Below are 27,923 nucleotides of genomic sequence, written 5' to 3'. Positions count from 1 at the left end.
TCTTGGGAATAGGGTGAATTACCGCTTTTTTCCAACCAGAGGGCACAGTGCCACACTTCAGGGACATTTTGAAGAGCTTTGTCAAAACTGGAACTATTTCCGCAGCACACCTCTGCAATACCAGGGCAGGTATTCCATCAGGTCCACTAGCTTTGTTAACATCGAGCCCCCGTATGACGTGGAGTACATCCCGATGCCGGACCCTCAGCTTTTTCATATAGAAGCCGCAGTGAGGAACCGACGGCGGAACAGCACCCCCGTCGTCGAGGGTCGAGTTTTCCGCAAAAATTTTCCCTAATAAGTTAGCCTTTTCGGTGGCGGTGTTTGCTAGTGAGCCGTCAGGTCTGGTAAGAGGTGGCAAACTGGGTTTGCAAAAATTTCGACCTATTGAGCCCGCAAGCGACCAGAATGCTCTGCTGCCATGCGGGCAGGCAGCCAGCTTTTTGCTGATCTGCAGGTCGTGTTCGAATTTTGACCTATTGATGATTCTCTTGCATTCCTTTGCCGATTTGTTGTATGCTGATCTGCTTTCGGGCGTTCGAGATGTGTTGTAGGCTCGGTAAGCCGCGTTTTTTCGTCGGACTGCTTCGGAGCATTGTCGACTGAACCACGGCTTTGAGCCCACACCAGTTTCTTTAGTAGTCGATTGTATGAAGCCATCCATCGCCGATTTGATGACTTCACCAATCTCCTGGGCACATCTTGAAGGGTACGAAGTCCGAAAACAAACAGCTGACCACGGAAAAGCGTTGAAATGGGCCCGCATACCGAACCAATCTGCTGACCTATAGTGCCACACTTTTCTCCTCAGCCTCTCATTGTGATAAAGTTGGTAGAGTGGAAAATACCACACATGACTTATTGTTGTCTATTTGAGAAATAATTTAAAGAAAATCCAAATTGATCGAGTTTATTTAGAAGACTAAGCGGATCTACCCAGTCAAAGTCCCTTTCGAAGTCGTTCTATGATACGTCTACATGGTTGTTACTCTCAAGAGCTTGATATAGGTACTCTTAAAAACCATTAGATAAACCATAAAATTGTAAAAGTTATGATAATAGCAAAACATATATATATTTCATAAAAACATCCTAATTGTCTGCGAGGCTGTTAACTAGCATCATCTGGCATCAGCAATGATAATTTAGTTCTACACCTAGAAATAATAAGAAGCCCGTGTTATTTTAAATTTTATTGTGAATAATGCACAGTAGTCCCAACTGCTCCCAACCGTCTGGAGTCAGTGAGACTATGGTATCCCCAATTGGGGTATACTTATTCTAAATGCACATTTACAGCAAGTATAACCAATAATAAACATACACCATACAAAGTTAAATAAAATAATTTTATTCAAATTTTCAACTTCAATTTTTTTTATTTATTTTTTTTATTGATACATTATTTTACAGTATTTCATATCTTAATTCAGTAATGTTGGCCTCACTGGGTTATTTACCCGTGCTGAGGCCCCCATTTTAAAATATACGAATTTATACAATTAAACAAAAAACAACATTAAAATAAAGATAAATTTAAACTAAGAATAAAGATTAGAAATTAAAATTTAATTTTCACACTAAAATAAAAATATTAAAAGAGAATGGAAATCGGCATTTATAATGATTTATGTGTTAGAACGTGTTGCGTGTTTTATATATTTTTTTTGTGTTGCGTGTATATGTTTTATTCTTTTATGTTATAGAATTTTGGAAATATTGTCTTTTTTGTTCTTTAATCCATTTTTTTTATTTTGTGTTTGAATTTATCTTTATTTTCCTCAATTTTTGTTTAGACTGTTGAATGCTTTAATAGCGTGGTATTTATGGTATTTATTGAATAATGTCATTTGAATATGAATAATGACAGTTATTTAACAGTACAATCATTTTTCTAAACAACAAAAAACCTATGCCTGGGCGCTCTTTTGAAATTTTCAGGAAAGTGAAACTCAGTTGTTGTATTTTTTTTTAAAAGAAAGACAAACATTCCCGGGTTACGAATAATTTCACAATAAATGAAAATCTCCTACTACCAGCACAGTAAGCTGAAAATGTTGCTTGTGTTGTGATGGAGGACTTACTTACACACTACGCCTGGGTGGGACCCAAACGCGATGTCAACTCGACCACCGACCGGTCATTATATAAGGAATACAGTTATGGCCGTTCAGAAGGTAACGTGCTGTTTTCACTAAAGCAGTTTTTCTCCTATCGGTGGGACTACTAATTCCCAGCAAACCAGACAGAAAATCTGATGGATAAAACCAGGGATAATTTCTGAATTCTAGATATAAATATCTCAGATACTTTTGTACTTCCTCTGCCATTGTAATGAGGCTGAAGGTAGTGAGGAGGAGAAGAATATGGCATGGAGGAAGGTGGAAAAGTACCTGAACGGTGTGTTAGCGACTCGTGTGAAATTATCCGGGTCTTATAAGCCTATATCAGCCAGGACAGCAGGAAATAGGTTACAATAAACCGTTTAGAATGTAATATACACCGTAGCAGATACCTAGCAATCCCATTGTTATAGCAGACAACTTTTTTAGTTCGATAAAGATTAAATACATTTTAGCGAAGAATATTAAATATCTGATTTGTTGTCCGTGATCTCGTAATTCTAAAAAACGCTGCACGTCTCTGTGAGAAAACAACTTCATCAAGGAAAATCTTTATATAGTATGCAGACCGTGAAAAATACTTGCTTCAACGATTAGTATTGCAAGCAACGCTCGTCATAAAAACTTTATTCGAATCAAGGTCTTTATATTAATCATTTAGTTGTATCTTATTCTATTCACTTTATTTATCTTATCTAAAAATGTTTGAGGTAGAATAACATAGTGTTTACGGTTGTTGATGAGTTTCATTTGAAAATCATTTGGGGAGAGCAATTTGAAACAAGAGTTATGCCGATTTATAGTGTTTTGCCAATTCATAGTGTTTTGCCGATTCATAGAGTTTTGCCGAATTATAGTTTTATACCGATTTATAGATATTTGCCGATTTATAGATTTTTGCCGATTTATAGATTTCTGCCGATTTATAGATATTTGCCGATTTATAGATTTTTGCCGATTTATAGATTTCTGCCGATTTATAGATATTTGCCGATTTATAGATATTTGCCGATTTATAGATTTTTGCCGATTTATAGATATTTGCTGATTTATAGATTTTTGCCGATTTATATAGTTCTATTTATAATTTAAGTACGCCCGATGGCTGTTTTGCCTTCCTTTGCGTTCCTTTGCCTAACTAAGGTGAAATCAGTGTTAAAGAATTCCAGTTGAAGGGAGAGTTGTTGTCAAGAATACTTTCAATATATTTTTTTTAATTTTCAATAAAATCTGTTGGTTTGATATTATAACTTAAATTGAAAATTTATTAGAATTTCATTAATATGTTGACAAAATCATTGCGAGTTCAATGAACGGCCTCAGTGTACGAGGAGTAAGGCTCTCTACTACGATCGCGGTTTGGAAATTTGACTTAATAAATTTGTGTGTTTTTCAAATAATTAACTAAAAATAATATACTTGGTATACTTGGTACTTCCTTACCTTCATCTTCCTTGTCTCCTTCCCGTCTCCAATAACCTAAGCTTCACAATGTATCCCAATTGAGGATGGCACTTAACAGGGCCGGAATAAGCGAGCGCAATTGGAGCAGGCCGCTCCAGGCGCCGAAGTATCAAGGCGCTGTTACAACCTAACAGTACTAACGCAATTAAAAAAAAAATTTTCATTAAAACGTCCCTACACAAAAATACAAATAATCCTAATATTATTGCGATTCCGGTGATTATCTACCTAGACGTCTATTGGTTTTGACCAGGGGCGCCAAAATTTTACTCGCGCCAGGCGCCGTTTGGCTCAGGGTCGGCCCTGACATATGGGAACGTTGGGACTCTCTCCGGACGTTGGGAGCAGTTGTGACTCTTGTGCGGTATTCACATAAAAAATTATATTTTATGTAGGTACGATAAACGTAATCTTTTTTTGGTGCAATGGAAATTTGCTCAGAATGTGACCGCAGATTTCCGCACAACTCAGAGCTCAGTAACCGCAGACACTTGGCTTACCTAACTTCTATAACCTCTCGATGCACTTCTTAAACTACACTTACTTACATGGCATTACAGTATTTAGACTAAATATGATAAATGGCGTGATTTGAATCAAATATTTCCATTATTTCTCAATCAAAACGACATCTCATCCTATTCGTAGCGCCATTGCGAAGCAATGTGGAGAGAATAACAACTATTATTATTATTATTTTTTTATATATACAATATAGTTTGATAATGCCTTTAGAGGGCGAAACAGCTGTCACGCGTAATAATAATTACACAGCAGAACTTGTTTAAAAATAAACTGTTTTTATAAACCCAATAATAATATTATTGTACATATAACAAAAAAATAAATAAAATGGAGTTCTACAAATTAAACTTAATAACAATAAACAACTATTAAGACGTCATCTGATTCAAAATCGCATTTTAACTCTTAACACCTTAAATCAGGCCCTTTTTATTTATTTATTTATTTATTTATTTATTATTACACGCCCTAATGGGCTTTTACACACTACAAAGTTTAATAGTAGAGTATCACAGTTATTATAAATTCTTCAAAATTAAAACTAGCCTTAATTAACATTAGCCTCGTACACTCACATTTAAACTACTTGGTTGAAATCTGGGGAAATACATGTGAAACATATATAAACAAACTACAGGTAACACAAAACAAAGTAATCAAAAAGCTATTTCACTTCAAACCTAGAACATCAACAAAAAAATTATATATTGAAACAAAACTATTAAAATTAAAAAAATATATATGAATATAATACATGTCTTCTTATTTACAAAATAAATAATAAACTCATACATACAAATACAGAACTCATTAAAACGTCCCAAGTACACACACACTTTACACGGCAACACGATAAAATACATTTAAACACCATATATACTCATTATGGCAAGCAATCCATTGGTTAAGAGGGAAGCAACATATATAATTGCCTCCCAGACGAAATTAAAAATGAAAAAAGTATAGGTACATTTAAAAAAAATTGTTCAGTTTTATGCTCAATCAACAAAACAATGAAAGTGAATAATATCGGTGTGTAATATATATTAGCAGGAGTGAAAGAGGTCGAAAAAATTTTTTCTTCGAATTTCAAAAACCCTATATCATTTAATGTTGCTGTAGATAAATAGCTGTTGAAAAATATTTTTTATTTTTTTTTATATATGATCTTCAGGTGGCGCAGAGGATCTGAAATTTTGAAAAAATGATCGATTCTAGAAATTTTTTAAAAATTTAAAACAAAATTATTATCATATTTAACTTTATTATTTGCATTAACATATAAGGAACATTAAGAATATATATATATTTTAATCATTTCAGCCTTCAGTCGTGTCATATGCGTATGGGGTAGCTCCCTGAATTCCAGAGGAAAGGTGTAATTTTGTTTCGAATTTCGGCATTTCTTTTCTCGATTTTATTGTTACTCGAATATATCCATCGCGTGCTGTACTTCCGCAAACAGCCAAGCTAGCTTCAGTGACCAGCTTCACACATCTCTCCACAGCCTGTTTTGGAGGTTTTGTTTTTATGGTGAACCATATTGGCGCATACACTTTTATCACAAACGTAGCAATCTCAACCAGACTATGAGTTGGATACTTTGTTGCTAAATATAGTCTCAATATTCCATTTGCACAGGTTAGCCAACGAGAGTGTGCCAGCTTTTCTGGTTGCTTATTAGCCAAATCAGTTTTTACGCTGCCTTGTGTTACAGCTTGACAAATTTCATACAGATACTTTTGATCATTGCTTAGAATTTTCACGTCGATATCGGGTAAGACTGTCGCAATTTTATCAAATTTTACCACAGGGAGGTCTTCACAGTGCTGTAACATCTTGCCAATGACTCCTGCGAACGTATTGGGACCTGAAGTACTGCCATCCAAAGTATTAAAAAGATGACGCAGTGGTAATTCGTTGGCATGCAACAAACATATAAACCAGTGTAATGGTCTATTTAAATGTCTTTCAATCAATGCGATTGCTCCATTCTTGAAGCCCGTGTTTACAGCCGTTCCATCGCATCTAATTGCTACAATGGTTGATAAATCTCCGAAGTGCAAATTTAAAAATTCTACAATTGAATCCTTGATAGAATTAGCGGTTCCAGAAGGAGGCGCGACGTGGCCAATGTACTGAGAATCTGGCTCGGAGAGCAAAACAATATGTTCTTCAGTAATGGCTCTCCTGTGGTACTTGTTATCATGTTTTTCCTGCACAATGGTCTTGTCTTTCCGACCATCAAAATATAACCCACTTGTTTTACCGTCAGAACTTCCGAAGCTCGAAATCTGCCTTCTTTGCAACTCTTCTCGAACTTTTCGGCGCTCGCGTCGTAATTTACTTCTATCTATTACTTTTGAGAAATCTTGTTTAGAAATAAAACCAATATCTTGAAGAACTGCACTGGCGATGGTTGATGCTGATCTGTCGGAGACACCAGTCCTGTCACAGGCTGTGGCAAGATTTTTCAATCAATGCCTCATCTGATTTGTTTGTGATTTTGATGTGGATGGCGTGGAGTATGCCGGAAAAAGTGTATAAAAGTCTGGATCTTGATTGCTGTCTGATAATCTTACACTATCATCCGAGGTCTCTGAAGTCTCTGGTGAGGGGCTCAGAGGTTTCTCAACAGTCTGTTTTTGAAGGAATTTATTTTGCCTCATCAGTCGTGATTGCCTACGCTCCAAAGCCTTGGTTGCCACTATATCTTTTGAGCCGATATACATTTTGCGGCTACTTCTCTGATCTTGCAGGAATTCTAGCTCCTTCTTGGGTATTTTCACTAAACATTTACAAAAATCGACACAAATGCACTTGCAAACAGCAATATCAAAGAGTTTTTTTTGTTGCATCTTCATAAAATTCAGTTTTCTTTTTAGGTACTCTACATTTCTTTAAGCATTTGTACTTGTGATAGTTTAGTTACAATTTGACGTTCAGTTACAATAGGAATAGACTCTTTATTCCACAACGTAATTAGATCAATTGCAATTATTTCACATATATCTTTCACAGAAGGATCTTTTCCATTTGATAACCACTGCAAGTCATTTCTAATCCACAAATAATACTTCATTACATCCGAATAAGTTGGCAACACATTGTCTTTTAATTTTTCTGGGCCACCAAACATAGAACACATAGAAATTTTTCTTGTTTTAGGCATATTACAAAGAAATCACAATCAAGTTTTCGCAGCTGTTCCAACGAACGTGCACTCCGCACTAATGTCTGTTAATTACTGATTGACTGCAACTGTTGTTACGCAAAATAGTGTCAAAAGGTGGGGGGAAGAGGGGTAAGTTAGATGGCTAAAACTAAAATACATTTTGTGACGTTTAAGCTGGATTATATGATGTGCTTGTTTACTAACAAAATCTGAAAAAACACAATTTTTTGTAGAACTTTAGGGTCAGTGCGCCACCTGAAGATGAAGTTGGAATTTGATGATATTTTGTGTACTTTATAGGGTACTACCAAGGCACCCATTGGTAGTATAGGAAACACGAAATTTGAAAAAAAGTTTTTTCACTCCGCCCTAATATATATGTTATTTCTAGTTAAATAAGTGAAAATGTAATTTTCTTTTATCTAGAATAAAAAAATAAAAAAAAAACAATAAAGGAAACATAATACAACGAAAAAAGAAAAAATATTAAATGTTACAACAAAAGCATATATTAAAATAAGATACATTAGTAAAAATGATAAGAAGTCTCACATAAATAGATATTCAAAATAAAAATATATATATTGCGAAAATTATAGATGTCTATTTGTGTCTCGATATATAAAAGAATTGAAATAAACAATATTTATATTGATTATTTTTAAGATGAAATATATATCCCAGATCAGAGTATTTATTTCCGAGACTGTGAAGTCTTGGAATCGGGGAATTTTGATAAGACTAGTAGTTTATGTTAAAATGAAATATATATATTTATAATATATATATTAAGTTTACAGTTGTTCCAAATTCTAACAACAAGATATCCGCATTTTTTATACTTTATATGGACGGTAACAATCCCCGCTACAAGATGACTTCAGTATTAATTCTCGATAACGGTTACTTTATCGGTAAATGACCCGAGATGACATCTTATCTTTGTCCATTCATTACATTAAAATGGTATTACGGAAAAAATAACCTTTTTACGGTAAAATTTTTAACTTTATTTCAATTTTGAAATTTTATTAGCTAACCTGATAACATACAATGACCAAATGCGAAATTATATGAAATTTTATTAACACGTGTTCTGACATCACGATAACACATTCGTCTTTTACTGAAAACTTTTTAGGGAAACCTATCAATTCATTTGTTAATGGCCTACACAATCCCGCTTCACAGATTCTTAATAAATTATCATCATTTTATTTCAGTTAGTTTTCTCCGTACGTGTTTAATCTTATTAGTGTCTTTAGTATGATGTGTTCTATAGGCTGCATTATCTGATGTCATTTGGATAAAATGTATCCAAATACAAAAATGTATTAACTGAAAACGGAAAAAATTGAGTTTTTATTTTTAAATAACAATTTCAGTTGGTACATTATTTCATCTCTCCCCCCCCCCACGTTAATAGTTGTTTCTTATTATAATTTATTTTTAAGCGAAATGTTATTTCAATAATCTATGCGAAAGGTGGAAATTCGATCAAAGCTATAGAAGCTAGGTAACGCAAGTTGACATCTTGGGTTAGAGAAGGTTTAAAAAGAAGACCAAAGAAAGGAACGTACATCTTACCACTAATTGTCTAAGCAATATTCATATTCAAGTTCCTAATAGACATAATTTAAGGAGCCAAAATATATTCCATATTGAAATATTTAATAACTAACTAACTAACCATCACGCCGTTTCCCCGCAGGGGTAGGCAGAGAGGACGGACCGCCAAACAACTCGGTCTTGGCACACACTTCTTGCCTCATTCACATTCATACATCGTCTCATACATACTCTTCTATTATTCTGACTCTTGACATGGCCCGACTCGAGTATCCGATTCACTTGATCGTGCCATGTCTTCCTCGGGCGTTTAATAACAATATTGCATATTTCAATCCACTGTCTCGAATGTGTCGTCTGTACAATACAGTTGAATGCGACCTTATAGATATATTCGCAAACAGTCTCGCATATTTAAAAAAACAAATAAACAATCTTCTACCATGGTATGTTATGGAGAACAGTTAAGAGATATAATTGCTTTATTATTTTCTTTACTTTTTTCCTTATCCTTTCTCTGTACATTTACTATATTTTATATTTCATATTTAATATTCATGTTTTATATTTCTTTTTAATTATTTTTTTTTCTTTCACTACTAGCATCTCCGCCTAATATCAACTAAACCTTGTTTACGCATGCTGTGAACATTTTTAATTGGAGTGTTAATATCTGTGCACATTCCCACGCAAATAATATAAATGTAATAATTGTTAACACTCTGTAAATGTTTCAAACAATAAATTCATAAAAATGCACACTGTGACCCGGATAATAGATACTCGACGCGTCAATGCGTTTCTAGTGAATATATTATAATGTGATGCAGAGCTAGTAGCGCGAACAACAGCGTTAGGTACCCATGACTCGCTGGAAAAACCTGTTGCCTCCTTCTCTCGGGCTAACCCCGGCCGACTGAGGCTATCGCTGCCTACATTAGCGTTTGCATATCGCATTCAACTGCGATTACCACAAAATACATATCCTTAATTGAATTATTATTCTTATGCACAAGTATGTTGTAGATATGCACATTTATTATAAGACGCAGCGGAAGTTTTCTCTAAACCACGTTTATACCCGACGTTACTCGAGGACTTAAAATGGTTTGGGGTAAAGTTTTGAGGTAGTGAATTTTAAACTACCTGACAACTGTTTGCATTCTTTAAGGTGGAAATAATAATAAAATTATTTATTTATTAATTTTTACGGTTTACACTTATTTCAGTTTGTACATAAGTATTATATGGTCAAAATAAAACCCATGATGGATTTCCTCCTTGTGACTTTACCTCTACTGAGGCAGCATAATAAGGAATAAATAAATAAAATTTGTAAGAAATGAATATGAAATCAAAAATTTATACAAAACAAAAGATTATATAAAAATAAAAATTTTACAAAAAAAACATTTATCAATACATTTATAGCCATAAATGTTGTAGATATAAATCAAATCTTAGTATAAATGTTTTATATATTTAAATCATCCAAATATTGTTATTATTATTTAAATATAACCAATAGAGACATAACATTATTCACAAACTATTAGGAAAATATTATTTTATGGACCTCTTGTATTTGGTAAGTTCGCAACTGAAAATATCCACCTTGGATAATACGCTATAGTAATTATTGCATAGTTTGTTCAGGCAAGAATTCTGCTTAGAGTAATAATATATTGTTATAAGTATTTGCTTCACTTAATCGTGCCACTTCTTCCTCATCAACCATTCTCTTCCAAGTCATAAATTTTCCTCACAGCTCTTTCTTTCTTTCTTAATTCATTACTTACGTCTCATTTTAACACAAATAATTATTTCATTCATGTCTTCCTCGGGCATCCCCAGCTTTTTTACCATTCACTTCATGTAGTATCATAACTTCGTATCGCATTCCAATGCAGAGAAAACACTGCAGGCACTAATAAGAACAAATTTTGAAATTTTCAACGAAATCGGATGAATGGTATGGAAACGCATACGGGACAAACAAACAAAAATATTTATTATTATTATATTATTTTTTATACATTCTATTTAAAAAAAACTTTTTTTGGTTTGACTTGAGAATTGAACCTTCCTCCCAGAAAACTGGAGTCAACCGCGCTAACAACTGAGCCCAATTCCGATTGGGTAATTTGGGACCGACATGAAATGCGTACACGTCCGCGTGTTTATTCGTAATTGCTTCCATTCGACCGAAAAGTCTATTTTCCGAGTTACAGCTCGATCGTGTGTCGGGAATTAGTCAATTTCGACCATTTGGCTTGTTTCATTTGCCTGAAAAAAATATTTTGTTGCAGCTTAAGATGGTGGCCGTTTTAATGTTTCAGAAAAAAAGGTTTTATTATTGATTAAATATTCAAATACCTACTCACTAATCTTATGGTTTTAAGGGGAATTTTGGTTTTTATTTATCAAATGAGAGACAATTAGAATCTTATTTTTTTTGACTCGAGGTCTATTTTTCACAAAATTAAGATTGAAAAACACGACATCAATGACGTTGTAGCTGAAAATGTGCATTTTTTGTTATTTTTTTACGACTGCTACTTCCATCAATAAATTATTCTAAATGTCACTGAGGGAATGTGAACAGGTTTATTATACAGGGTGTCCGGGATTAAGTGCACTAACTTCGGGAGGTGATTCTACACGATTGTTATTAACTAATTCCACCATGATAAGTAAAAATGATATTTATCTTATTATTTTTTGGTAAACAAAAGATAATAAGATAAATATAAGATAAATATATATAAATAATTCTTGTCTAAGACAAGATTTTTTATGCATAGCACAAAGGGTAACAATTATTTTACAAGCAATAATTATTCGCCTGAAACACTCATCCACATTGAAAAATCTCCTGATAAAAGATACATGACGCCAACGGGACTCGAACTCGTGTCCCTTCGATTTCCGGTCGACAGCTCTGACCACTGAGCTATGGCGGCTTATCTCTTATCCGCGAAATAATTCCATATATACTAGTGTTTAATTCATTCAAATTGATATTTATCTTATTTACTTTTAAAGTCATGTGGAATCACCCCACGAAGTTAGCGCACATTACTCCAGACACCCTGTAATTTATAATTATATAATAATCACTTTGAATTAATCTGTTCATTCAACTCAAATGATGAGCTCTGGCATCATGAAATTTGCACACCTTTTTCAGTCTGGAATTATTTGTTGTGAGCTATTGGGATTTTAAATATCCGTTCAAAAATTTTTTGTACGCGGCGAAGTTTAGAAACCGGTTTGTAAGCTATATTACTATTATTATTATAACCTACCTACTTACGAAAATATAATGTTTTATTTCATTAAAAAGGTGATATTATTGTAAATATCTTTATTCGAGCGGCTGCAATTCGCTTTTCCAGATTTTTACTGACGATAACACAATGTCAATACATATATATCCAGTGCCAATTATATTACTCAGCTTTGTCCTTGACGGCACATCGCCCGGCGATATCAGCAACACAAACACAGACATGCTTATTATAATGCTCATCTACTCACTCTTTCCTTGTAGCAGTTAAATATTATAATGTTCATCTATTCACTCTTTCCTTGTAGCAGTTAAGTATTATAATGCTCATCTATTCACTCTGTCCTTGCAGCAGTTAAGTATTATATGCTCATCTATTCACTCTTTCCTTGTAGCAGTTAAGTATTTTTGATTCCAACATAGTGAATTATACAGAAAATAATTGTAAAAAATAATGTCATCCAATTTCAGAGAAATGCATATATGTCATGTAACGAGTCTATCTGTCGAGTTTCAGCTCAATCAGATGTCGGGATGTTATTTCCGTTTTCGAGATTTACATATATTAATTCTGAAAGCGATAGTGATATTCAAGTAGATGTTATTTTTAATGATAAATTAATGTTTACGAGACAAGGTTTTTATGTATAGCACAAAGGATAAAATATTATTTTTAAGCAATAATTATTAGCCCGAAACACCTATATAAATGGAAAAATCTTCCGAGAAAAAATAAATGCCGCCGACGGGAATTGAACACGCAGTTTTTCTGGTTGCCGGTCAGGTGCTCTACGGGATAAAAAAAATTGCTACGACAATATCAATGCAGTCTTATTTTTCATTGAAGACCATATTAGAGATTCTCAAATGACAATTTGAAACGGAAAAATCTGAAAAAAATATACAGTCGCATCTAGGAATTGAACCCAGGACCTCAGACTTGCCGGGCGGTGCTCTACCACTTGGCTAATCCGACCCTATTTCCTTCGGTCATATTTAAATGTATCATACTTCGACTAAGAACTACCAACACTCTTTTCATTTTCTTAACCCTTTCACACCCGCATTATTGTTTCCATATGTGTAAAATATGTAATGCTTGATAATACCTCAGAAAATTTTTCGGTATTTAATTTTTTTTTTAATTATTCTATGTTAATTTGGCTTAACATTGGACGTCAGAGAGTATTTTTTAAATAGTGGGGTAAAATAAACATAATACAAAAGTAATATAAATAACTGTTTTATTTCTAAAATGCACATTTACAATGTAGTAATAATCTCTAAGATTTGAAACAAATAACATTTTAACTAAAATTCATTCAGAAATAAAGAAATAATCTATAAAAATTCGCCATACTAGTCGAAAATATGTCCGTCACTACAAGTGTTAATTTGAATGAACATTGAAATTCATTTCCAATATTTTGGCAAATGACTGTGAACAGTGATTTGAACTGATGTTATCATTATAGAACACATCTTTGAGCGTTAAAATGTTTGTAATTCGAGTAGAAAATATTTATTTCTCATCTTAATGAAATAATCAATGACGGCGGAAATTCGATGAAACTCAAAATAAGCAGATGATGTTAAAATATTTATCGTTTTTGTGGCGAGAATAAGGATTTCAACCAAGCGAAAAAAATAGACGCCACAGATTACAAGCTATAAGAAAACAAAAACATGGCTTTTTTAAATCGCTACCGTTTCGGTAAAAAAATTACAAAGTTCGTGATAATTAACACTTGGGATGAAAGGGTTAACGAATATTTTTATTGGATGCTGTCTTGGATGAACATGTCCGTTTTTATTTTAATGTGCGACATCTATTGGGTTTTCTTAATATTTTTATTTTTCGGATAACAAGAAGATTTATGTATCAATAGTCTTATTTTTCATTATTAGCACTCTACCTCACTTAAAAGTCACCTAAACATAATATATTCCATTATGGATATGACGTTATTTGACGTGCGGTTAGAAATTTTTCAAATATCAACATTGTAACTGGGAGTAGAATAATAGCCCATCACCAATTTATTTACGCTGGAAAAGTGCCACGAGCACGTCCGGTTGCATACGTAGGTCGCTTGAGGTAATATGTAGGTGAAATAATGAAGGGCTGTAGTGCCACGCCCACAACGGTCGCATACGTAGGTCGCTTGAGGTAAGATGAAGGTAAAGGAATGAAGAGCTGTAGTGCCACGTGCTGGAAGATAATTACTAGGATAGAATAATTGGTCCAGTTCGTCAGCACCATGTGTATAAATACATTACTCTAATACGAATTAATTGTGACCTTTTCTGTGACAGGTCAAACAATTTTAGTACACTCAACCTGTTGTTGTCCTTGGCGTGTTTGATGATGTCCTCTACTTTAGCAAAATCCAAGTTAATTTGCATTTTGACTATTCTTACTTTTCCTTGAAAGGATATTCTTACTCATTCCCTTGTTCCTCTCACACGTGGATTTGACACATCAACACTTTGGTTGACACATCGTGTTAGAACTCGGAACCTTAATTAGTATTTGGATGGTGAATTGAATAATAATTTTGACTATTTTTATCAATTAGATTCATTAATCATAATTGGATCTTCACCGCTGCACAAATGTATTATTAACAAATATTATTTTTCACTGAGCGTAGCGGGATCTTGTTTTAACTCAACCGTTTTGCATTCTGAAATCGCCATGTTTTATACTTTCTTATTCGCATTTTTTTCCAACATTATGGTACCCATATTGTACCTACGACTTCAACAGACGTAAATGTAATTCCTTATTTAATATAATATATATTATGCTTTATAATTAAATAGGTGGCTATTATATCAGGTACCTACAAACAAAACTTATGATTTGAGGAGAGAATTTTGAATTTGATTTATAAAATAATAGAAATTAGACACATACTTTTTGTATGCAAGATCTACTGTTCAAAGAACTCCTAGATAAAAAGAAATATTTTTGTAGTAAGTAATTGGGTGATTTATTTTAACATGTGGCAAAAGATGTTACCATCATAACTCAACACAATGACAATTCAACACACATTTAAAAAGTGATAAAAAGTCAAACCAAACCTATTTCACCTGGTTTTTGTTTCATCACTTTTTATAATTTTATATCACTTTTTAAAGGTGTTTTGAATTGTCATTTTGACGTGTTATCCGGTCACCATTTGATAGCTAGAGAACTTTGCGTTTAATTATTCACCTTGCCAAATCAATCAACATAATTTCAATGAAATTGTTTATTTACATATTGTTCGTTGTAAGAAATGCAAATCCGTTGGTGGGTGTCTAAGATCTAACAAACTTAACAATCTATATTAAAATACTTAATGTTTGAGTTTCCACCAGCATCCGTGATCTATTAAATTTAAAAATTCTCTTCGCTGCGACGGTAAACAAACCTGATACCTTTCGACTCTGAATAGAAGGTCATTTGTAGTTAATCATTCATATGTATCTTCGCCGTAAGTAGCTGTAAACTACCCTGTAAAGCTGACCTTAAATACATAAAGTTGAAAGAAAAGTAAGCCATTTTTGACTAAGCAGTAACGAGTCGATTAGGTTAATTTAATGAATACTTTTTGACAAAGATAATATTTAGATATTTTTTCAAGATATTCATTAGATGTATAAATATTATTTAGTGCAGTGCTGAAAGGGTTAAGATTTTATCAGGTTTTTTGTGCATTTAGATGGATGTCAGGTTTGGGTACCTGTACAGTTGATACACTGCGTGTATTAAATTTGCAGTAGGTATAACGGGTAAAATCGCACATAGGAGCTTAGGTAACTCCTGATGAATATATGGATGTCCAATGATTTGAACTGATGTTATCATTATAGAACACATCTTTGAGCGTTAAAATATTTGTAATTCGTGTAGAAAATATTTATTTCTCACCTTAAATGAAATAATCTATGACGGCAGAAATTCGATGAAACTCAAAATCAGCAGATGTCAAAATATTTATCGTTTTTGTGGCGAGAATAAGGATTTCAACCAAGCGGATAAAATAGACGCCACAGAAAAGACTACAAACTATAAGAAAACAAAAACATGGCTGTTTTAAAAAGGCTACCGTTACGGTAAAAAAATTACAAAGTTCGTGATAAATAACACTTGGGATGAAAGGGTTAACGAATATTTTTATTGGATGCTGTCTTGGATGAACATATCCGTTTTTATTTTAATGTGCGACATGTATTGGCCTTTCGTAATATTTTTATTTTTCGGATAGCAATAAGATTTATGTATCAATAGTCTTATTTTTCATACGATCACTTTCGAGGTTTGGGTATGTGACAGTTGATGCGCCACTGCGTTTATTATGGTACGTATATTATAACGCCGCTTTGCAGTTGCTTCGTTCGCATATGTATACGTAGCATTAGATTTGAAGTAGGTATAACGGGTAAAATCATACCGAGGAGCTTAGGTAACTCCTGATCAATGTATGGATGTCCAAATAGATCACTTTCGAGGTTTGGGTACCTGTTCAGTCGATGCGCCACTGCGCGTATTAGATTTGCAGTAGGTATAACGGGTAAAATCACCCCTTGGAACCTGATGAATAATATGTATATATGTATCTATAAATATATAAAAATGCATCTGTATGTATGTATTTATAAAATTATGCATATTGATGACTCCTGGCTCTGGGTAAACCCGTTTTGTTTAGATCTGATTTCCCCAAGATGTGTTACGTCTATACCTATCACGAGTATCGTTTTGTGTGTAAATATCTTATCTGTTACCATCCCGCTAAATTTTTGTGCCTACTTGGTTAAAAAATGTGTCCAAAAACCGAATCTTTTATTCACTTACATCAAACATACTTAGGACTTGTTGTTTCACAGAATTTGCAATTCATCAAATTTTAAAGTTGATTTTTTAATTTTTTTTATTAAAATTAAGTTTTTTCTTTTACAAATTCAATAATATTATCAATCAACTCACGAAAAAAAAGGTTTTTTTTCTACTTCCGATTTTATGTCCGGGTTAAATCTTCCCCACAGGAAAAACTAAACCCTTCCACACACTTTTCCACAAATGATCATCTAGTCAATCAACACTATGCAAGTGCATTATATAAGCAAAATAAATACAAAACAATACAAGAACAACACGTCAACTCATCAGAGATCAAATGGGAAAATAATTCACCGACTCCAGATATTTTCATATCAGAGGGTTCGGCTCGGTAGAACTCCTAACAAGGCCAAATTTTTATAAACAAGTTCTGCTGTGTAGTTATTATTATTACTAAGCGTGACAGCAGTTTCGCCTTCTGAAGATATTGGGGATCAATCTGAATTTTACTTTCATTTTGTTTTACTCGGAAATCAATAAGATGGAAAAATGTTGACGAATGAGGAAGAAATAAAAGAGAGATGGATGCAGTATTTTGAGGAAGTCTTCGAAAGTAACCCGAGTGATGGTTTTTCCAGCGGCGAATCAGATATGAATGATGATGGGGCGAATGTTAATGAAATTAGCATGGATGAGATAACAAGATCGATTAAATGTATGAAGAATGGAAAGGCTGTCGGTTTCGAAAAAATACTGCTGAATATTTTAATGGAGATAGCCAAATAATTCTCACATGGTTGTGCAATCTTTTTAACCAATGTTTAAAGGGGGTTACAGGCCTTTAGATTGGAGAAGGGCTGTGATCATGTCGTTATACAAAGGTAAAGGTTCACGTATGGAATATGGGAATCATAGGGCTATTAGCTTGCTAAGTTCAGTTGGCAAGCTGTATGGTAGAATTTTGATTGAAAGGTAAGAAAGGATAAAATATGGGATGTGCCAGGTGCTTTTATGAGTGGAAGGGGATGCATGGACCAGATCTTCTCATTGCGTATGCTCACTGAGAAGTTTCTGGCAAAAAAACAGAAACCGAATCTCACACAGGCAATTGCGTGTCTCTGTATTTTTTTTTATTGTTGATACATTATTTTACAATATTTCATATTCTAATTCAGTAATGTTGGCCTCACTGGGTTTGTATGAGGGAAGTGTTGCATGTTTTAGGGTGAACGGTGGTTTTACGGGTTGGTTTGATATCAAAAAGGCTTCGTAATGTCACCATGGTTATTCAATCTATACATAGATGTAATAATAATAATAATCTATACGTATAACGATTTCTCAAATTCCTCAATTTTAAATCATTTAACATATACAACTCTTACGACGAAATCGAGAAACATTTTCGAATCACGATACTACTCAACAGGAGGATTGTCGCTGATCAGATGCTCTTGTATAAAATTATTAACTCTAAAGTTGACTGCCCGGAGTTGCTGAACAAAATAAATTTCCATGCGCCAATTCGATACAGCTAGGGAATGCAATCCCGCAAGAAAATGTCAATCCAGGTATTTGCGGGACTGAACAATCTTAGTCCCGCTGGATCCAGGTATTTTCGGGATCCAGCAGAGTGGACTTAGATATCTAATCAATAGTATAATAAAGACCTAATACCTCGATCTACCAACCTTGTTTTTAGACTTTTAAATGTATACCTTAACCACTTTAACCAAGTTCTTTGGGACATTTTAAATGATTTATTAATAGGTATACCTTTAGTTAGACATACGTAAAGTTTAAGTCATAAATTGGCAAAGAATAAGATAAGACATAAATTTACATAACATACCCGCCTCGGAACAGACTTTGTCTAGTGAGGTGGGTAAAAGAAATCTATGTACACAAATGAAAATAAAATAAACGCCCGGATTGCCGGCACTGAAACCGAAACTGAAACTTAAATTTAAATAATAACGTTCACACGATAAACAATATTCTTGTACAATGAGCATCATAAGTTTAATTAGACATTATTTTGGAAATAGCTTCGTAAAAAAGTTAAAGTATTAATTGTGTCATCTGATAAACGGCTTCTGATATTGGACGCAAGGTAGCCAGCGGCTGAAAAAGCTCGTTCAGCTTACACGCTGGTTGGCACAATAGTCATTAGCGCATTGTAAGTGAATTGAAGGTATGTGCCTTTTAATCCACCGGACTCGAAGTAATTCAGAGTAAGTTAGGGTAAATCTGTAGTTGCTCTCATTCAGCTTTAAAAGATCTTGAATAACCATCATTTTTAGTGTCTTGCCGTAATTCATAACCATTAATTTGATTGAATTAGACGATGTTGGTAAGTTAAAACCCCCGGCTTTAAAAAGATCTCGCAAATCCGACGAGGTACAAACTCGGAATGGTAAACCATCTTTAGACACCATTTATAATACCCTCTTTTCGACGGTATTGTTTTCGCTTGAAAAATGGTCAGTGATTTTATTTGTTGATAGTTGAGGTTCACAGTGAGCCGATGTGGAAGAACTGGACGTCGATGCAGTTGTAGAAGCTTCTCTGTGATCTCGCCAGTCCAGCGGGATCCCGCAAAATTTTCGACCGAGATTAGTCCCGCAAAATGTCTGCGGGATCTCGGTATTTCGGGATCCCGGTATACCGGGATTGCATTCCCTAGATACAGAAGACAAAATACCCTTTTCTACATTGATGGATGCAATACCAATTCCAATCAAAATGAATTTAGGCAAAGGACATGTAACTACTACAATAATAAATTTGCAAATATAGACACTCATGCTGACATATTAACTGCTAGTTACTATCACTACAGAATTTCATCGTATCACATTCTAACTCATATTCACGACTGTTAAATTGATTGTACCTAATATTTTAATATTACTTGCGTGGCAACTTTTCCTTATCCCTCTCCTCAGCTTTCCCGTTCCAACCTAAGTATATTTAGTATAGTTATAATCACTTTTATTTATTGCTGTTTATGGCAGACATATTATAGGTTTATCGTTTGTTGAATTTACATTCGTATTATTATTTTTCTTATTTGCTGCTTTATCCTGTTTTTTTTCTTTCTATTTTTATTAAATATTCTAGTTTACAGGTTATTTTTATGTTTCTGAATATCTATCTGTGAGCATTAATAATTGGTCTGTTTTTTTCTTATCCTCTTATATATATTGTATTACTAAGACTGTTTATGTTCCTCAAATAAATAAATACCTGACTGTATGCAAGAATTGAAAGAGGTGGGATTGGGCGCGAATTTGAGTAATCCGAAAGTATGTTGCCTATTGTGTGCTGATGATGCGGTGCTGATTGCAGGAATATGAATATGAATAAGAATATTCGTAATTGGCTTCACCCAAAACCTCCTAGATCAAAATAACATCAACATCTCCCATCAACATCTCCCATCAACATCTCAATCAATGTAACAGTCCATACTGATAAAATTATGCAATTTACATATATTTCTGTGAGATTGAAGTACTTAAATAGTTACTGAAACGTCATATTTGACATTTGTTACCACTAGCCCCTCGGTGTCTAAAGAGGGAACTATTCTGCGGCTTACCTTGGCTTAAGCGGCCGATTTAGTCCGCTTAAATTTGCACGAGGAATGTAGCACATAGCGAGGATATTAGGAGTGTTTCACACGTTGCTTTTTTTCGTCCAGTTTTCACATGGGTCGTCTGGTCACACATGGATTCGGAGTGAAAAAAATTACGTGTTTTATTTTGGTACCAATTTTCGTACAGCTTAAGTGTGTGTTACTATTCGGTATGTGTGAGTATCGAACTGGTTTAATATGAATTTCACGTGTATTTTTGATGATTTGTTTGTGGCAATGTGTTGAAAAAATGCTTTGACGTGATCTATGGTTGTATTAAAGGTGTTACCATTTTTTGACGATTTAGCGCCTTATCAAAGTATTATTTCTTCTCTAAAAGTGACAAATCAACTCGTGTTTGAAAGAGATATCAAGTCATTACTAGTACATCAAACTAGTCTACAAACCTAACCTAACGTAACCTACCTAAGCTGTTTTTAACCACTTTTCATGATTTTATATCACTTTTCAAAAAAATATTGACCGTATAAAGCCTGCCCTAATGCTTCATGTTTGCACAAACATGAAGCACTAGGGCAGGCCACATTGTTTGTGTTTTCCGTGGCCGATGGAAAACAAAATATGTTGTGGCCGCCACCCAATGTTCTTATTTTTGTACGATGTTTTGAAAACATTTGGTTGATGGAAATCCAATATAAAACAAAGATTTTTCATATGGGTTCCAAAGCTTACATATTTTTATCATGTTCTGTTTTTTCATTGTTCTATTCTGTCAATGTTATATTGCGTAACTGTTCTTTTGAAAACACCTACCTACATCATTATGAAAAGTGTAATTTGTCCTTATTGCAGGAGTGAAATGGGTACACAACCGGCCCGGCGTGAAGCTGACGGGCGCGGCTCTGCTGGGCGGCACGCTGCTGGTGTGCCTGTTGCTGGCGCTGCTGCTGCCCGGCGCGACCAGCGTAGAAGGTGGGGCCAGAAGCGGGGCGGGAGAGGGGACCGAGAACCTCAGCAAGAACATACCTATTCATACAGACATAGGTACGGTCTGGCAAACAAATGGAAAAAAAATAATTTCTTACTGTGGTAACACCGAGTTGCTCAATTGCTTACGACGATTTTGAAACAATTCTCACATTAATGAATTTGACTGTGTGACTCAATTTTCAAAAGTTTTTTTAAAATCTAAAACCGCACAAGAGTTCCAACTGCTCCCAACCGTCTGGAGCCAGTGATGCCATGGCCATCCCCAATCGGGGTATGTTGTGAGGCTGAAGGTAGTGGGTAGGGAAGGAGACGGGGAAGTGGTAGGTGTAGGCCAAAGTCATTTCATGTAAAATTTCAAATCTGAATCGTGGTCTCTTATGCCAGGGCGATACTGAGAGTATCTTCTAATCTAGAACGTGCTCAAGAATACTATCTTTTAATTTAAAATGATAAATTGTTAAATAAATTCATCAAGTAAAAATCACTTTGCGCATGCCGGGATTTGAACCCGCGACTTTCGTACGGCTACTCGAGAGCCTAACCCCTCGACCACGGAGACCGTCAGTGGCTTATTGCCTTAAACATAGATTTATTTTGATTTTACTTGCCCTTTGAGAATTGGACATTGTTGTTCTGTTCCCTCTCATCTTTTTAAAATTCGTGTGTTGAACTTCCCATATTGTACTTTTTATGATCTTGATAGTAGGATCTTTAGATTACAAATTTGTTTTAGTTTTTCTTCACTAAACTAATATCCTATATTCTATCAAGTCTCACTATCTGAAATTGCATCTCCTCTCTTCAACTAAGTCTGAACTCGACTCCAATCTTCCATTTAATTATGAAATTTGCTCATTTAAATAAAATTAATATATAAATTCACCTTCTCTCCTTCCACAATTTGAAATTATAGCCTAACACCCTTGAAGGGTGAATCCAAGAAAAATGGTTTGTTATATTGGTGGCCGGGTATCTTATCAAAATGACAGTTCAACACACCTACAAAAAGTGATATAAAGTTATAAAATGACTCTATATCACTTTTTAAAGGTGTGTTTAATTGTCATTTTGTTGATATATCATGGAACCATTATAATTAAACAACAGAAAAACAAAATTATTCATTTCGAAAAACTTATATGGTGAAAATTCATCTTTTTTTTACCTTTTACCCTTGAAGCATCTTGGTGTTACCATTAAAAGCAATTTATACTATTGCAGCGCCCTTCTTTTTTCTACATTTTTTTGCCACTCTGTAACTCTATGACTTGCATGGTGTTTATTATACGGTTCAAGAAGTCGGAGACCGCTAAATGTATATAAAACATTGAAGAAGGAATTCAATTTGGCCATGGACTGAAAAGAGGTAGTGAAAGGGAAAATGGACTTTAAATATTGTAACATGTCTCACAATTCTAGGCAAATTTTGTTCATAAGTGACATTCGCCACATGAGAAAGGGTCGCTTCTTTGAGTCGTTCTTATGTTCAACAGCTCGGCAGTGGGTGGAATGATTTACCAACTTTTATTTCCACCCCCTTTTCTCAAAAAGACTCCTTATTCAGCGTTCCCAAAGATGACATAGGACAATTTGGCAATGGGAACCATTTATCGGATAACCAACACCTCTGCCATAGGTCACTCCAAGTGGTTCGCTACGTTAGGTGACGTAGCAGGGATGCCGGGGTTCATGCCCCTGTCTACCAGCTGCGGATCAGGAGAGGCCGAAGGAGGGAGGCCCTTTGAGCTCTCTGGCCCTGGACATTCTCAACCCGTCGCCTTGCACTCCAGCAGGAGGGATGCATTTATACATCCGTCACTCCTGGATACACAGACACCCAGAAACCTACCCGCTGTTCGACTCCACAAAAGATTCCTAGAGATGGCAAAATTTCGTTTTAACTAAAAACGCGAAAACATATTTATGTTTCGAAAATATAGCATTTATAAGTTTTCTTTGCTTTTCAAGGCATTTGAAAGTGTTTCCAGTGATTTCTATTTCGCGAATTAACGTGAAAAACGTGATTTTGGCCGTATTTCAGCTAAATTATTCTATTTAGCGAAATAGGCGCGAATTTCCCGAAAATACCGGGTATTAAAATAATATGTGAGAATTTCAAAAATCGAAATTTATATTACGATTTTTTATAATTTTTTTACTATTTTATGTGTAAATATTTAATATTTTTGTACTGTAGGCTAAAATTGCTTTTTGACATTACACAAATTGTGCGAAACAAATTAGGCCTATTGATGTTAATCGCAATCTGCATTTGTTGTGTTTGTGTTCGACCCGTACTTAGAGTTTCCTTCCTTATTAATTTAATATTAAAATTAATTATTTATAATCTTTCACATGGAAATACTTGCAAATGAAGGTTAAACATATATTTTACAAAAAATACTTGAAATATGCGCTAAAAACATTCACGAAATACATTTTTTTCTATTTTGCTACAAAAGGCTAAATTATGCCTCAAAATGCTATAAAACGCTAAATTTCCAATTGTTAATGCTAAAAAATCTGAAAATTAATGCTAAATTTTGCCATCTCTAAGTATTCCCAAAGGTGGCGCAAGCCCTGAAGGAAAAAAAACTTCCACGGGGCCTCGGTGGAGTTAATGCAAAAAAAGGCCCCTAAGAAATAATAAATCACTCGAGACCTCTTAGGAGTTCATATTATTATAATTTATCTATACATTGTGTCCGGAAATTAGTGATACAAGCAAGAAAGTGGTGAATCTACATCATATTTAAAGTCTACTTTGTGATATAACTTTTTTGATTTGAGTTTTCGTATTCAAGTAATTCGATTCCAAAGATGGATTTTTTAAGTCAAATTTGAAAAAAATCAGTCAGTACTGTTGAAGCGGTAGACTGCTCAAAATTTATAAAAATAGAAAATCAAAAAAAAAAGGCTCAGTACAATAAAAAACTGATCTTTGGGTTCTTGATATAGATGTATCAGTTTCCCGCTTGTACCACTAGTTTCCAGACACCGTCTATGCAATACATACTGTCATAATAACATAACATCTACATAATATATGTGGTGAAACAACATCTTATAAATGTTCCAGATAATGTCCTCTTATCGCCGAGCCACCTGCGCATGATCGCCAGGCAGGAGTGGCTGGCACAGCCCGCAGCGGGGCTGGTGGACCCCATGGAGTCCCCGGTGCCGATGGTCATCATCACCCACACCGCCACCGAGAACTGCAGCAGTCAGGTAATACAGATTTACCCCTGAAAGCCCCACTACATCTGGAAGCTTCGTGGTAACTTCTCTGTCTTTATCATGATGATACATATAACAGAAAGAGAAGATACGGTTGATAGCCCCATTGATAGCTGTAACTTCTGCGAATGTGAGAGGATTCGGTTGAAGTCCCATTGTAATATAACCTCTTTTCTTCGCTACTTGCTTCTCTGTAACTTATGCGTCTTTATCATGATGATACATTTAACAGCCAGAAAGGATACGGTTGATAGCCTCATTGTAATATATCCACTTTTCTCACAATCAATGCATAACTTCGCTGTTACCTCTACGTCTTTATTATGATGATACATGTTACAGAAAGAGATGTTACGGCTGATAGTCCTGTTGTAATCTATCCATTTTTCTTACAAACAATGCACGCAACAGAAAGAGTGATTACATCCGATAGCTCCATCGTAACCCCTCTATCTTTGTCATGATGATTCATGTAACAGTAATAGAGGTTAAGGCAGAAAGCTCCCTGTAATCTATCTCTTTTACTCAGCCAATGCTTGTAACAGAAAGGGTGGTTACATCCGAAAGCTTGATGGAATCCTTTCTTTCTTCATCATGATATATGTAACAGTATTACAAGTTATGGCAGATAGTCCCTTGAAATCAATTGCTTTTTCTCACAAACAATACTTGTAGCAGGATGACAGATTCCCTTAGTATCGTCCTGGTGAAAGACCACCAGAATCACCATGTTGTTCGAAATGACTTTTACCATGTTTGGTGACGAGATCTGAATAGCCAGATACTCATCCACCATCCTCTTTCACATATCCTTCCCTTTCCGATTCACTTCGGCCTCACAATATACCCCAATTGGGGACACCATTATCTCACTGGCTCCCGATGTTTGGGAGCACTCAGGACTCTTTTGCGGTAGGTACAGATTAAAAAAAAAAAATTACCATTGTAACAACTACAACAACGGAATTTAATAATTGGTTCAAAACTATTATTTGTTGAAAGTATAGATAAATTCACTGTTGACATTATTGATAATAATTTTTTTATCGAAGGAAGCAAACACTTTGTGATGTGACATTATATATCAAATGAAAAAAACACTTTGTAAAACACCACTTTTATTTTGAATTAATATTAACAGCCAACCAGGTTTCGCTTAGCTCAAGCTTCATCAGGGCTTATTATATCAACTTTGATAATCAACAGTTGATATAATAAGCCCTGATGAAGCTTGAGCTAAGCGAAACCTGGTTGGCTGTTAATATTAATTCAAAATAAAAGTGGTGTATTACAAAGTGTATTTTTCATTTGATAGATAATAATTTTGTTTACTCTGGGAAAATTTTAAACACAAAGAGATTCATATAAGCCAATATTTGTGTTGCACTCTTCTATATTATTTTACAAATTTTATATAGCAGCAAGTAACGCAATAATAATAAAACTCTATAATTAAGTATGACTTGGGAAAAACAATTTATTGGAAGTAATTACATAATGTAGATACCAATAATTTAATGTTGAGAACATAATGATACTTCATTGTGGGAGTTGCTTTTTCTAATATTGCTATCAAATATTTAATAACAGAGAACATAACTTTTTTATGTTATCCTCTAAGTTCATGACATTGAGTTATCATTATGTTTATCCAATTTATTTTTTTACAGGGATTAGGTCACTTCGGCAACTTTGCAGTGCTTTTCCATATATTTAACCTTTAACTTTGATATGTTTTGAAGGCCCAAAACACATCAAGCGCGCCTAATCAACTGAAATCCACAAAAAATCTCATAAACAATAGGGACAACAGGGTTAAGAGGAAGCTACAAGCCAAAACTGTGTATATTCTTGATATACCTTATATTGTAGGTAATAGGCATTGAAATCGCTTGACAAACGTCTAGAAACTTTCGATTTCAAGCACAAAACTGGTTTTTATTTATTTTTCGGAATAACTTTATTGAGTAAAACCTCAAATTGTAATAATATTGAAGACAATATTAGTGATTTCTAAACGAAAATCTGAAACAGAGCACTGTCCCGGAAAGACAAGGGTCCTGGGTTCGAGTCCCAGATGTGACCGTTTCCTTTTCTGATTTTTCTGTTTCAGATTTTCGTTTAGAAATCGCTAATATTGTCTTCAATAATTAAATATTACAATTTGAGGTTTTACTCAATAAAGTTATTCTGAAAAATAAAATATTCATTCTAGACTTGCAGAAAAGTCAATAGATGTCGCACATTAAAAATAAAAAAATAAGATAGGTTTATCTAAAAAGACGCTGTCTAGATTGCATTTAGTTCGGGTTGAATCTTGCGATCATACATAAAGATAGTTGCCAATAAAAATGTGCGGTGAAAAAATGAAGACAATGTTGGTAGTTCTTATTCGAAGTATGATATCGTTAAAAGTGACCGAGGGGGATAGGGTCCCATTAGCTCAGTTGGTAGAGCAGTGTCCCGGGAAGACAAGGGTCCTGGGTTCGAGTCCTAGATGTGACCGTATCCTTTTCTGATTTTTCTGTTTCAAATTTTTGTTAAGAAATCGCTAATATTGTCTTCAATAATAAAATATTATTTATTATTTTTTGGTAAACTAATGTTTAAGACAAGATTTTTTATGCATAGCACAAAGGGTAACAATTATTTTTATAAGCAATAATTATTAGCCTGAAACACTCATCCACATTGAAATCCCGTCCCGTTGGCGTCATGTATCTTTTATCAGGAGATTTTTCAATGCGGATGAGTGTTTCAGGCTAATAATTATTGCTTATAAAAATAAAAATAAAATATTATTTAATTTAAGATTATTTATCTAATTAACTAATAAATGTTTTTTTTTCTTTTGAAAGATCTTTTCCTCCTAAAAGTTTTTTAATCACTAATTCCAATCTCAGTCCATTGTTTATATGTAGATTTCAAAAGTAAACAATGAAAGCAAAAGCACCAATACATTAATTTTATTGCACACGCAAAACCACTTAAAAAAATTATTAATTTTCATTTTTAACCTTTCCCTTACTGTGCTAAAAAAATCCACGCATTCCGGTGCTGTGTAGTCAATACACATCTCTAAATAAGCAATTTAATATCGGAAAAATATGAATATT

The 27,923-nt window shown here is 34.2% G+C and overlaps 1 protein-coding gene across 4 annotated transcripts in view; it reads left to right on the top strand.

The window, feature by feature from the left end:
* The window catches only part of LOC149412519 (peptidoglycan recognition protein-like), a 44,170-nt gene that overhangs the window by 11,931 nt on the left and 4,316 nt on the right, over positions 1-27,923 (top strand). For 2 of the 4 annotated variants that reach the window (XM_089646009.1, XM_089646006.1), the window contains exons 2-3: positions 21,433-21,624; positions 24,650-24,798. In XM_089646009.1, coding sequence (XP_089502135.1) covers positions 21,433-21,624; positions 24,650-24,798 — 341 coding nt within the window. The remainder of the gene's footprint in view (positions 1-21,432; positions 21,625-24,649; positions 24,799-27,923) is intronic. The other 2 variants (XM_089646011.1, XM_089646010.1) reach the window with 1 other exon arrangement.

The sequence above is a fragment of the Hesperophylax consimilis genome, chromosome 23 (assembly GCF_061612785.1).
Source record: "Hesperophylax consimilis isolate HC1 chromosome 23, BYU_Hcon_1.0, whole genome shotgun sequence".
Taxonomy (NCBI): Eukaryota; Metazoa; Arthropoda; class Insecta; order Trichoptera; family Limnephilidae; genus Hesperophylax; species Hesperophylax consimilis.
This window is presented reverse-complemented; position numbering and strand designations above follow the sequence as displayed.